The sequence below is a fragment of the Corella eumyota genome, chromosome 3, assembly GCF_963082875.1.
Source record: "Corella eumyota chromosome 3, kaCorEumy4.1, whole genome shotgun sequence".
Taxonomy (NCBI): domain Eukaryota; kingdom Metazoa; phylum Chordata; class Ascidiacea; order Phlebobranchia; family Corellidae; genus Corella; species Corella eumyota.
The window spans coordinates 17,709,163-17,720,272 of NC_137492.1; the positions used below are offsets into that span (position 1 = coordinate 17,709,163).

The 11,110-nt window shown below is 32.3% G+C and overlaps 5 protein-coding genes, 1 non-coding gene and 1 pseudogene across 6 annotated transcripts; 6 read left to right on the plus strand and 1 right to left on the minus strand.

Moving 5' to 3' along the window:
- The first annotated feature begins 40 nt into the window (after positions 1 to 40).
- LOC145745552 (thioredoxin domain-containing protein 12-like) lies at positions 41 to 1,405 on the plus strand. The gene is made up of 5 exons (XM_082563664.1): positions 41 to 256; positions 335 to 476; positions 563 to 678; positions 748 to 831; positions 1,148 to 1,405. Exons 1-5 carry the CDS (start codon positions 151 to 153, stop codon positions 1,213 to 1,215), a joined length of 516 nt encoding a protein of 171 aa, XP_082419790.1. The 5' UTR covers positions 41 to 150; the 3' UTR covers positions 1,216 to 1,405.
- On the plus strand, positions 1,029 to 1,100 carry Trnac-gca (transfer RNA cysteine (anticodon GCA)). Its single transcript has one exon. It is a non-coding gene; the product is annotated as a tRNA-Cys (tRNA).
- A 147-nt stretch (positions 1,406 to 1,552) lies between the features above and the next one.
- LOC145745983 (EF-hand domain-containing family member B pseudogene) lies at positions 1,553 to 3,229 on the plus strand (annotated as a pseudogene).
- Positions 3,230 to 3,388: 159 nt separating this feature from the next.
- Positions 3,389 to 5,483, minus strand: LOC145744546 (uncharacterized). The gene is made up of 5 exons (XM_082562420.1): positions 5,285 to 5,483; positions 4,994 to 5,137; positions 4,807 to 4,909; positions 4,550 to 4,731; positions 3,389 to 4,381 (listed from the first exon to the last, which is right to left on the minus strand). Exons 1-5 carry the CDS (start codon positions 5,438 to 5,440, stop codon positions 3,503 to 3,505), a joined length of 1,464 nt encoding a protein of 487 aa, XP_082418546.1. The 5' UTR covers positions 5,441 to 5,483; the 3' UTR covers positions 3,389 to 3,502.
- Positions 5,484 to 5,766: 283 nt separating this feature from the next.
- On the plus strand, positions 5,767 to 6,699 carry LOC145746343 (exosome complex component RRP40-like). The gene has a single exon (XM_082564605.1). The coding sequence runs from the start codon at positions 5,871 to 5,873 to the stop codon at positions 6,594 to 6,596; it is 726 nt and encodes a 241-aa protein (XP_082420731.1). The 5' UTR covers positions 5,767 to 5,870; the 3' UTR covers positions 6,597 to 6,699.
- Positions 6,629 to 8,812, plus strand: LOC145746341 (beta-1,3-glucosyltransferase-like). The gene has a single exon (XM_082564603.1). The coding sequence runs from the start codon at positions 6,744 to 6,746 to the stop codon at positions 8,241 to 8,243; it is 1,500 nt and encodes a 499-aa protein (XP_082420729.1). The 5' UTR covers positions 6,629 to 6,743; the 3' UTR covers positions 8,244 to 8,812.
- On the plus strand, positions 8,782 to 10,811 carry LOC145746342 (hydroxysteroid dehydrogenase-like protein 2). The gene is made up of 6 exons (XM_082564604.1): positions 8,782 to 8,886; positions 9,007 to 9,170; positions 9,394 to 9,607; positions 9,721 to 9,938; positions 10,150 to 10,344; positions 10,513 to 10,811. The coding sequence occupies exons 1-6, from the start codon at positions 8,873 to 8,875 to the stop codon at positions 10,569 to 10,571; spliced, it is 864 nt and encodes a 287-aa protein (XP_082420730.1). The 5' UTR covers positions 8,782 to 8,872; the 3' UTR covers positions 10,572 to 10,811.
- Positions 10,812 to 11,110: the final 299 nt, after the last annotated feature.

Genomic DNA, 11,110 nt, shown 5'->3' on the forward strand with positions numbered 1-11,110 from the left:
AAGTTTTTTAATCGATAAAAATTGTTTAATAGTCGCATCCTGTTAAAGGCTAGTGTGTAAAAAAAATTTTATTCGTTTTTGGTACAAAAGAAATATTAATTTGTATAAGGTATTTTACATTATTATTAAATTCAATAAAATTAGCCTAAAATGGAGCACTACAATAAACGGGCCGTTGTGTCGTTGGTATTCTTTATGATTATGTGCAAAGCATCTTCTACGATACCTGCTCCGTTTGAAAACGATTTAAGTCACGGTAAGGTGCTATTAATTACTACAACCAAATTGTTAAATTAAATAGTGAGGTACAACTTTCAATATATTAATTTTAAAGGGTTTGGCAAGCATATTAACTGGATGACATTACAAGATGCAAGTGAGGACAGTCTAAAAACCAGAAAGCCTATTATGATTATAATTCACCAGCGTTGGTGCGAGGCCTGCAGGAACCTTATGCCTTTGTTCCGTGGTAGCGAGTACGAAAATTAACTCTATTTTTTATTGTTAAGATTGATATTTTTACACAGATTAGCTTGATTAAATGACTTAAACTAATTTTTAGCTATATTACAAAGTTGTCGCCATTCTTTGAGATGGTCAACGTTATGGATGAAGAAGAACCAAATGACCAAAAATTTAGACCAGATGGTCTTTATTATCCACGAATTTTTTTCATGAGTAAGTATGTTTGATTTTAAATGTAATTAGCTTTAGCTAATCTACAACATACTTCGTAATTTTACTTAGGTCCGGAAGGTGAGGTACAAAATGAAATTTGTAATCCAGAAGCAATGTCGAAATACCTTTACTACTATTACGACGCCGAATCTAGTAAGTTTTTTTAACTGTATTGCTTAACTTTACCATTCAATACAATAATATTTAATTATATTATTTGACAAAATTGTATAAAAAAATTTACTTTTCTTATATTGATTTAATGCAATTTTAACGCTTTATGCGTTTATTACATCATAACGTAATAGCGCTTTGCGTTATAACCGCATTTTCGCTACGTTTTTATGCGTGGGGGTATAGCTCAGTGGTAGAGCATTCGACTGCAGATCGAGAGGTCCCTGGTTCAAATCCGGGTGCCCCCTCTTTTTGTTTATTTTTAAAATTTTAATATTTTTTTAACAAAATTTAGTTGCTGTATCAATGACAAAGTGCCTGAGAAAATTTTATGATATTGGTGGCGACGAAAATGAACTTTAATTAAAAATAATTTTTTAATTAATTTTGAACCTTCAAGCTCATATGCTGTTTGCTGATTTCAAATTATTAAATTTTCAACTCATAATTTGCTGCCTAAATTATCATTTTCACACAAATTAATCAAAAATTTCAGTTTTTAATTTGTCATTTTACAAAAAAATGTTTAAAAAATAAATTTTTTGACGTAATTTAAAAATGCTTTGTGATTCATAGTAGGTAGATTATGAGTACATTTTCCGTTTCTATGCGACGAAAAATAAAATTTATTTTACATTTTTTCGGAAATGTGTTCAAGTTTAGCTTAGTAAAATTACTTTAAAAACTTTATAAAATTGCAATGGCTGATTTTGCCACTTCGAAGCTAGTTAAGCTTGTAGAATCACCGGCTGCTGGCAAGGTTTTTAACCAGGGCGGATCTGCTAAGGAATGTTTGCAATACAACATACAAGACCCGGAACTTCCAAACAGAAATAACAAATACAATAAGATTATCCATGGAGTTTGCACGAAGGCCTCACTTGTAGCTGGTACGCTCATAAATCCATCTCCAAAGACGTATTACCAGCAACGATGTATTAACAAAATGGAGCAGTCTTATGCTAGTAGAAACTCACCTTTGGGTAAATCCCGAGTTCAAAAAGTCAAGAAATCAGTCTTTTCTGGCATTCAACCTGACAATACTCAGCTTTATGGCAGACCAACCGAGCATGGTGACAAAGCTGGTCCAATAATTAACCCACCTAAGTCAATAAAACAAGTACAAGAAGAAGCAAAAGCAGGTCATGATCAATATGTGAGAACACATCATGACTATGATGTAGGTGAAAGTTATGATCGAAATTACGACTGGTCAGGAACGAATCCTAGAACGACAAGATTTGGGATAGAAATTCCACATTTTAATGATGGGCGAGATACCGCTGAAACCCTGCGTTGGTTGCATAAGAAACGAGACGAGAAAACAACTACGATTGTGTCTAAAAGAGTGGACGAGTTTCGGGAAAGAACTCAGCCACAACTTGGAAAACCGCATGATCCAATATCAGACACTCTGAACGTTTCACCGGATCATACATACGGCACAATAATTCGCCCTGATAAGCACGGAGTTGGCGATTTGCTTCACATGCGATCCCCGCGCAATTACTTGCTCGGCAAAGATAGAGAACGAGGTGTTTTAGCAACAGTTCGACAGCATCTTAAAAAAGCTAACTACCACAACTTTAACGACCTGAGAACAGCATTTCGTCATTACGACACGAAAAACGACGGCTTTTTGGATGCAGAGGAAATTCGTGATGCTTGTTATAAATTTAATCTTCCAATTGATAACAGCTTGTTAGTATCTTTAATGCAATATTGTGCTGTCGAAAACAACGATAAAATTGAAGAGAATGATTTGAAATTGGATTACGAGAAGTTTGTCAACTATCTGAACTGGAAGGATAAAACAAAACCGCCTCCCATGGTTGCACAAGTTAACGAGCCTCGTAAAAGCAACCGATTTCAAGGTAAAAAGAAATCATCCGAACCTGTTGAAATCCCGCGACTTTGTAAACAAATTGACCGAGCTATGACAAACCACATGACGTCATCTTCAGCTATTGACGCAATAGTGGGGGGTGTTAGCACGATTGAGTCAAGGGCATATGGAGTACCGACTGTAAGATCTGATTTACCAGCACCTAGGACTCGACGAATAAGCGATTTAACTAACTACGGAGACAAATCTGATGTCTACGGACTGGTTAATCCATCAATATATACACAATCTGGTGTATTTGAACGAGATTTCTTCGAGCTAAGATCACGTGCCGAAATTCGCGATCTGTATACTAAAATTGGAATTGAAATATCCGATGACGATTTCGACAAAATTTGGAAAAAGGCAGTGACGTCATGTCAAAAAATAACCAATCGAAATGAAGACATGGCATCGGTGGAAGCATTTCGAACAGAATTTGAGGAAATGCCAGCTAACTCTCTTATTGAAACAGAAAGAAGATGTTGTTAGTTTTTCTAAAACGTATAATAGTAAATCAGATGGAGAAATAATAAATAACATAGATTTAACTGTTTAAAATTTTATTTTTAGGTAACAAAAATAAACTAATTGCTTCACAGCAAAAAAAAACGCAACACCTACATTTTATGCAACTCGTGCATATATAATATCAATTGCTAAAACAAAAATAAGAAAATAAAAAAGTATAAAACTAGAGTAAAAAATGAAAATATAAATAAAGACCATTAATGCTATGGTCCTCAGAACAAACAAAACTTAAAGTCAACTTTCCATTTTACTACCCAAATCCTTTCTGTGGTATCGGATATTGTTAATAACTTGTCTTGTAGTTGCTGATTTTGTTGCTAATATACGAGGTGGAGGGCATGGTGTGTAGTTTACAATATCCTGTGTCTTTTTAGGAGGTTTGGGTTTGTTTAAAACAGAACTTTTTATTTTTACTTCCACTTTTTGATCACCAATATTCATAGAATTAAAATCATCAGATAAATTTACTGAACTTGAAGTGTTGTACCCAGTGTCTGAGTGTTTGGATTGCCTACTTGGTTGGGGTGAACTTTCATATCGCAAAGAGATTTCGGGGACAAAGTTTTGACTTTGCTCAAGAATCCTCATTTTCTCCTGGATGGCAGTCAAGTCACATGTCCCAGGCCGGGACCCAACCCCACTATCCGGAGTATTTGGCATGGAACTTGACATTTGTTTTGTCCAAGTCGGTTCTATCCAACATTCGAATGGATCTTCATTATAACCAAGGTTAGTTGTTGGTCTTTCTAATAGATTATTATGGGTATCTGGATAGGAAAAACCGATACTCGATGCCGATCTAGTGTTTCTTTCCAAGGGTGCTAATTTTACTTTTATCGGAGATGGAGGAGTGGGTATTTTTGAACCTCTAGAAGGGGGTGTTGGCACTTTAAATGGGGATACACCCCTGTTTTGAGGAGGGGTTGGGATTTTTGGCCGGGAAGATAAAAGCACATGTTTTTCGGATGATTTTTTTGTTGTTTGTGAATGCTCATGTTTAAATGCTTGAGACTCTAATGTTTTTCGGACTTCTTTTAGTTTATAAATGGATGGTTCTCGAATCGGACTTGTCGGTCGACTGGATGCTATTTCATGTTCTTCCTCCAAGCATTTCTAGAAATTTAAAGATTTAGTGTAAAGAGATAATCAGAAAATAATAAACCAAACAGTTAAATAGCAAATTTTGAAAATACTGCATTTATATAGTTTAACTTTAGGTTTACAAAATGTCTTTTAAGTTGTAGTTAAATTATTTTTTATTTAATCTTTTAGTTTAAGTACTTGTAAAAAATCAATGTCATGTTCTAAAGCTTTGCTTTCTTTTTTAATTGCATCTCTTAGAATGTCAACAACTTTGTCAATATCAATTGCATTTATATTTGTTCGAATTTGTTTTAGCTTAACAGGTGAAGTTTTGTATTCCTGTTCAATATTCATTTTTCTTAATGGAGTTCCTGGACGATCTAATATAAAATTTCATACAAAAGTAAAATTTATTCGGAAAAGTTATTTTTTTATTGTTATGTCTATAATGTTACCTTCACTTGTTGATGTGTTTTGATACATTGCATATTTTACAACACTTTTTTCACTTTCGGAAAAACTGTCAGTGTTTATTTGATCATTCTTTTCATTTATACCCTTGAATAAAGATTATATGGCTGTTATAAGTGTAAAAAATATAAAATGCAAAAGATAAGTCGAAAAAAAAATATATATTTAAACCTTGAGTAGCATTTTAATTTCTTTAGTTAGAATTTCTCGCATATTTGAAGGTTCAGAAAGAAAACAATTTGTGATGGATTTTGTAACAGTTGGTGCCACTGTCTGTTCTCCAATTTCTTTCCATATTTCAAGCAACATCTCCAACTAAATAAAAGCAAATATATTTTTCTTACAGTTTAATATTGAAACTGTCTTTTTTTAAAGTGATTTTATTTTAAAGTGTGTCAGTTATTTATTAAAAGTTAAAAATTGTTACAAGTAATTTATTTTTGTTCAAAAATACGAACTTACCTCTGTTCGTAAATCAATACACATTTCGATAAAAGATTCGCCCAAATACGATCTAATTAGCGGGAGTTCTTCCTTAGAAACAGTCGATTTTATTAACTGCCAAGGGGAAAAGGGAGCTTCATAAGGCTGAAGCCTTTCTACATTAATCTCATCCATCAAATTAGGCTATTTTTTAATTAAAAGCAATTAAATTTCAAGATTTATTTTTACAAGAAAACGACTTGGTCGCTTGGTCACCAATGATGCTAAAGATTTTTCTCCACCAAGTGGTTTTATAATATTTTTATTTAGTTTTTTTTTATAAATTTATTTGTATTAGTAACAAAAATTAAAAATAAAAATTAATTTAAAAAAATTGGTTACCTATTTAGTTAAAAGATTGTTAAAAAAATTTAAATAGTAAAATTTGAAAAGTAATCGAAGTGTTTACCACAAAAGGACACGCATGTGTTTGTTGACATTTTTGCAAAATTTGTTGAGTCACGTGTTTAAGCATTATTCTCGTGTATTTATTAATTAAACAACACTTTCACATTGTCTGAAATCTACTTTTATTCACTTGAAAATAAATTTGCTAATTAACTCAATGAAAGAACCCGCTACCTCGAAAATGGAATGCGAAGTTGCTGAACGAGTTGTAATATCAGGCGATTGTATAACTTCTATAATCCAACAAAACAGTGACGCCTTAAAGGTCAAAGTTGGTCCAGGACTACGTCACGAAGACAACGAAGTCTACGTTTCAAAATCTGGGATTTTGAGGTTCACAGAGCCTGCCACCTACTGGGTAGATAGTCATCAAAAACGATACATCGCATGTAAAGGTGAAAATGTAGTTGGTGTGGTGACAAGTAAACAGGGTGATTATTATAAAGTTGATATTGGATGCAGTGATCTTGCGATTTTAAACACTTTGAGCTTTGAAGGAGCATCAAAACGAAACCGACCCAATATCTCTAATGGTGATGCGGTGTTTGGTAAACTGATTATAGCAAATAAGGATATGGAACCAGAAATAAGCTGCGTCGATCAAGCTACGGGTAAATCACATGGTATGGGGCTTCTACCTGAAGATGGATTTTTAATAAACATTTCAATGAACTTGGCACGCAAACTTGTGTCAGAAGATTGTATTTTACTGCCCGAAATAGGCTCACAATTTGCGTTTGAAATTGTTGTAGGCCTTAATGGCAAACTTGTGTTATTCTGTAAATCATACAAACAAATACTTACAATAATTAAATTAATTAAAGCTTCAGAATATCTTAGTAACGATGAAATAATGAAAGTAATCAATGAAACATTTGTTTAATATTAAAATGTAAATATTTTTGACCACGACGTTTTTTCTGCATTCATTTATAATTTTCTACAACTGTCCCTAAAAGTAAATTAACAAAATTTGTTTTTTACAATATTCAATCATATTAAATTCTTGTATTTTTTGTACGTTTTATAGATGATGAGTCACATAGGCATTTATTTTGGTGTTGTCTTGTTAGGTAACTTATTACTTGGTAATGTTGCTCAAGAAAGTGCCAAAAATCCATTAGTGATTATTATTAGAAGTCAAGAGAATGAATACCATCATCAAGTTGCGTTAGAAACAAAATTGAAACTGGAAGAACAAATTCAAGAAGAGGAGGAAGCTGTTAAAGTGGTGTTATTACATGAAGAATGGCCTGTGGAACAAGCTTGGGTTATAACTCCTATTTTACCGGTCATAATGAAAAAATATGCGGACAATTATGATTGGGTGATGTTTATTGAAGAAACAACCAAAGTTGATGTCAAAAAATTGTTAAGGGAAGTTCTAGTTCGATTCGACCCGACTGAGAATCATTTTCTTGGTCGTTGTTTGTTCGATAACTCTCCCAGTATTATTCACCACTTCGCATTTTTTGACGGCAATGTCAAAGAATTCCATTTTCCAGATTTTGATGCAGGCTGGTTGCTAAGCAGCAAGTTATTGACTCAAGTTGGCTTAGAATTGGATTCAGAAGAGGGGGGAGTTGATTTTCAGATTGACGTCAAGCATGAATTGGCAATGTTTTTGGATAAAAAATACAAAGTTAAATTAACTTGTGTTAAAGAGCTATGTGGAGGAAAGAGCACGGAAAATTGTGCAACATCAATTGAGTCAACTATTCCTGACTGCGGTACTAAGATTACAAACGATCATTTATTTTTTGCTATAAAGACGACAAAGATGTTTCATGAAACTCGAGTTCAAATCGTTAAAAAAACATGGGGGAAATATCCTAAAAATTTGATCTACTTTAGCAATGTTACTGATCCTTCAATCCCATCTCTTGATTGTGGTGTTCCGAATACCTTACGCGGACACTGTGGTAAGATGGAGGCCATCATTTTACACGCTTACAATAAAATGAAAGACATTCCCTGGCTTGTAATAGCTGACGATGATACTATACTCGGTGTTTCGAAATTGGTGCGATTACTAAACTGCTATAACCCAGATGAAATAATGGTGCTGGGTGAACGTTATGGGTATGCATTAAACAAGGGTTATGGGTATGGGTATATTACTGGGGGTGGGGGAATGATTTTAAGCAGAGCTGCAGTTGAAGCATGGGTCAATGATGAGTGTTCATGCCCCAGCATTGAAACCCCTGATGACATGTACTTGGGTCAGTGTTTTTCTTTTAAAGTTGGGGTCCCTGTTACTCATTCCCCATTGTTCCATCAAGCGCGACCTGTTGATTATGCTGACGGTTTCCTAAGCAACCAAGAACCAGTTTCGTTTCATAAACACTGGGAGAATGACCCAGTAAAAGTTTACAATAAGTATTTTGAAAAAGAAGATGAAGAAAAATATGGGGAAGATAATGTGACAGCGCCCCCTGTTACTGCAGCAACCCCAACCCCACCCCCTGAGCATGGACCTGTGCCGATACCCCCCACCCCAACTGAAAATCAAGTTAGGGATGAACTTTAAATTTTAAATTTTAAAATTTAAAGACAATTTTTAATGCAGTAAAATACAGTGAAATTTTACAAATGAAATTAAGTTGAAATTAAAGTGTTTAACAGTGCAGTTTACTAAAATGGTGTTTATTATTGCAGAACATATATTTCTAATATTATTGGTGAATAGTGCATTTGCTTTATAGTTCAAAAATCATTGTAGTTCATAGTGTTTTGCCACTGTTAAAAATTTTCTCAGTATTTGTTTTTTACCTAATATAGTACCATTTAAAATTCCATTTATAAATCACAATGTGCTTTAAATTTTTGTGTTATAAATTTTTATTAAAAATTGTATTTATTTAGGAAATAATTACGCTTTTATTTGTTAGTATTAAAACTTATTTGTGTGGTAGTTTTTTAATAACAAAAAATGTTAACTTTTAGTAGTTTTTTTTCTAATTTACAAACTTAAATATCATGGTGACTGTACATACAGACTTTATTTTTAATTTGTATGTTTATTCCCGATGTACAAATAAGATTTAATGTTTGATCATAATATAACTACTCAACTGCCAGGTGCTTATGTATTTTCAGTGTGCTTTATTAGGCTAGGTATTACATTTTTAATAAAACCTAAACACTTGGATTTAAAATATGGAAAATAAAGGGTGAGTTTAATTCTAGTTTTAACAGTTTAAAAAAAAATAGTGTGGACAAACTTTACTTTAGGTTTTTTAAAATGTTCTAATTTTACCATGTAGTGTTGAATTTGTTTTTTATATTTATAGGAAGCTTAGGAGGTATACTATATTTATATCAGGGGCCAGCAGAGGGATTGGTAAAGCAATTGCATTAAAGGCGGCAAAGGATGGAGCTAATATTGTTATTGCTGCCAAAACTGCACAACCGCATCCTAAACTTTCTGGTACAATTTACACGGCTGCTAAAGAAAGTTAGTTTTTTTTAGTTTAACAATTTCAAACTGGAAAATTATTTTATATAAAAATAGTTGATAGCCTACCCCACGGTTGACTTTTTAGTTGTTGTAATATGGTTGAAACTCCAAACTTATAATTGCCTGTGATAATTTACCATTAGCCTCTAAATTGGACATACTTATATCACCATTATATATATTTTGTTTTACAACAAAATGATCACTTTTATTTTTTTAGTCGAAGATGCTGGAGGAAAATGTCTTCCCTGCATTGTTGATGTAAGAGATGAAGCGAGTGTTAGGTCTGCCGTTCAACAAGCTGTCAACAATTTTGGTGGAATCGACATTCTTGTCAACAACGCAAGTGCTATAAGTTTAACTGGAACGTTGTCGACTACTATGAAGAAATACGATCTCATGAATAATGTGAATTCTAGAGGAACATTTTTATGGTAAAATATTGTGCAAAAATTAAAAATTTTAATACAATTAAGTTTTTGTATTTTAAATTAGTTTAAACATTTTCTTTGTATAAATTTAAAAATAATTTTATTTTTATTGTTAGCTCCAAACTTTGTCTTCCTTACCTTATAAAATCAAAACAAAATGGTCGTCAACCTCATATCTTAAACCTCAGTCCCCCTTTATCTATGAAACCAAAGTGGTTTGCCAACCATGCAGCTTATACTATTGCAAAGTATGGAATGTCAATGTGTGCACTGGGTATGGCAGAAGAATTTAAATCGGATGGAATCGCTGTAAACACATTGTGGCCAAAAACAAGTAAGCTTTATTTTTGTATTAATATGTTATATTAAATTAATAATGTGGCAATCACCACAACTTTAAGCTACAGGTTTAATTCTCATCGCTTCCATATTGAAGCATTCTTAAGTAAGACACTTATCCTTCAAAAAAAAGAAGTTTAAAAATGTTAAATTGTGCAAATTTGTGAATATTTAGAAAATTAAATCCTTATTATGTTAAAACGCAGTGGTGTACACAGCAGCAACGGAGATGCTGGGTGGTGCAGGCATTCAACAAACTTGCAGAAAAGTTGACATTATGGCAGATGCTGCTTATGCCGTCCTTGTGCGGAATAACAAATGCACTGGAAACTTTTTTATTGACGAAGATGTTTTAGTACAAGAAGGCATCACAGATTTTGATCAGTATTTATGTGTTAAAGGTAACTTTTGTCGTGATTTTATAAATATTTTTTTAAATTGGTAGTTTATTCATAAAAATTCACGCCTAATTTTTGTAGGTGGAGCTACCAAAATATGCAGATTTGTCGATGATGGAATTTTTAATTCCAAATTATAACAATTATTTAATGTCTTATATTTTTGCTTAGGTGGACAACCAGTTTTAGACATATATGTTGAAGAAGAAAATTTACATTCGAAATTATAAGATTTTTATTAATTACGCGTTTCCAATTTTGCTATGCAATTTTTGTTAATTATTTATGACCATGTTTGTCAATTTATTGCGAATAATATTGAGCTTTATCTTGATTAAATGTAATTTACTTTAATTTAGTGTTTGTGTTGCAATTTTATGTTTTGTGATTTCTTCAATGCAGTTTATTAAAATTTCTATAAATTTTGTATTTATTTTTTGTTTAAAAATGATCAAATAAATTTACTTGTCAATTAACTTGCTTCATTACTCACCAATAAACTATTTATAAAGAATTTAGTCTATTATTAGGTAATACCAATATATTGAAGAGAAACAAAGTATAAAATTGGTTGATATTGGTCTTTTATATAAATATATTAGATATTTGGGAAATCGTTTAAATAATATAAAAGTAAACTTATATTAAATTTAAATAAAATCTTTGGCACCAGAAATTTTTTTTTTACAAAGAGGATAAAGCAATTTCAATTCTAGTCTTCAGATTGTTATTAATTTTCCCGCTTAAATATGTAAACAATAACACGATT

Bases quoted from the DNA above. Each gene is read 5' to 3' on its own strand.
- LOC145746343 (XM_082564605.1), top strand. From the start codon at position 5,871: ATGAAAGAACCCGCTACCTCGAAAATGGAATGCGAAGTTGCTGAACGA.
- LOC145745552 (XM_082563664.1), top strand. From the start codon at position 151: ATGGAGCACTACAATAAACGGGCCGTTGTGTCGTTGGTATTCTTTATG. The intron at 257-334 runs GTAAGGTGCTAT...TTAATTTTAAAG, and splicing joins TGAAAACGATTTAAGTCACG to GGTTTGGCAAGCATATTAAC. The intron at 477-562 runs GTACGAAAATTA...ACTAATTTTTAG, and splicing joins CCTTTGTTCCGTGGTAGCGA to CTATATTACAAAGTTGTCGC.
- LOC145744546 (XM_082562420.1), bottom strand. From the start codon at position 5,440: ATGGATGAGATTAATGTAGAAAGGCTTCAGCCTTATGAAGCTCCCTTT. The intron at 5,138-5,284 runs GTAAGTTCGTAT...GCTTTTATTTAG, and splicing joins GTATTGATTTACGAACAGAG to TTGGAGATGTTGCTTGAAAT. The intron at 4,910-4,993 runs GTTTAAATATAT...TCTTTATTCAAG, and splicing joins AAATTAAAATGCTACTCAAG to GGTATAAATGAAAAGAATGA.
- LOC145746342 (XM_082564604.1), top strand. The intron at 9,608-9,720 runs GTAAAATATTGT...TTTTATTGTTAG, and splicing joins TCTAGAGGAACATTTTTATG to CTCCAAACTTTGTCTTCCTT. The intron at 9,939-10,149 runs GTAAGCTTTATT...GTTAAAACGCAG, and splicing joins CACATTGTGGCCAAAAACAA to TGGTGTACACAGCAGCAACG.
- LOC145746341 (XM_082564603.1), top strand. From the start codon at position 6,744: ATGATGAGTCACATAGGCATTTATTTTGGTGTTGTCTTGTTAGGTAAC.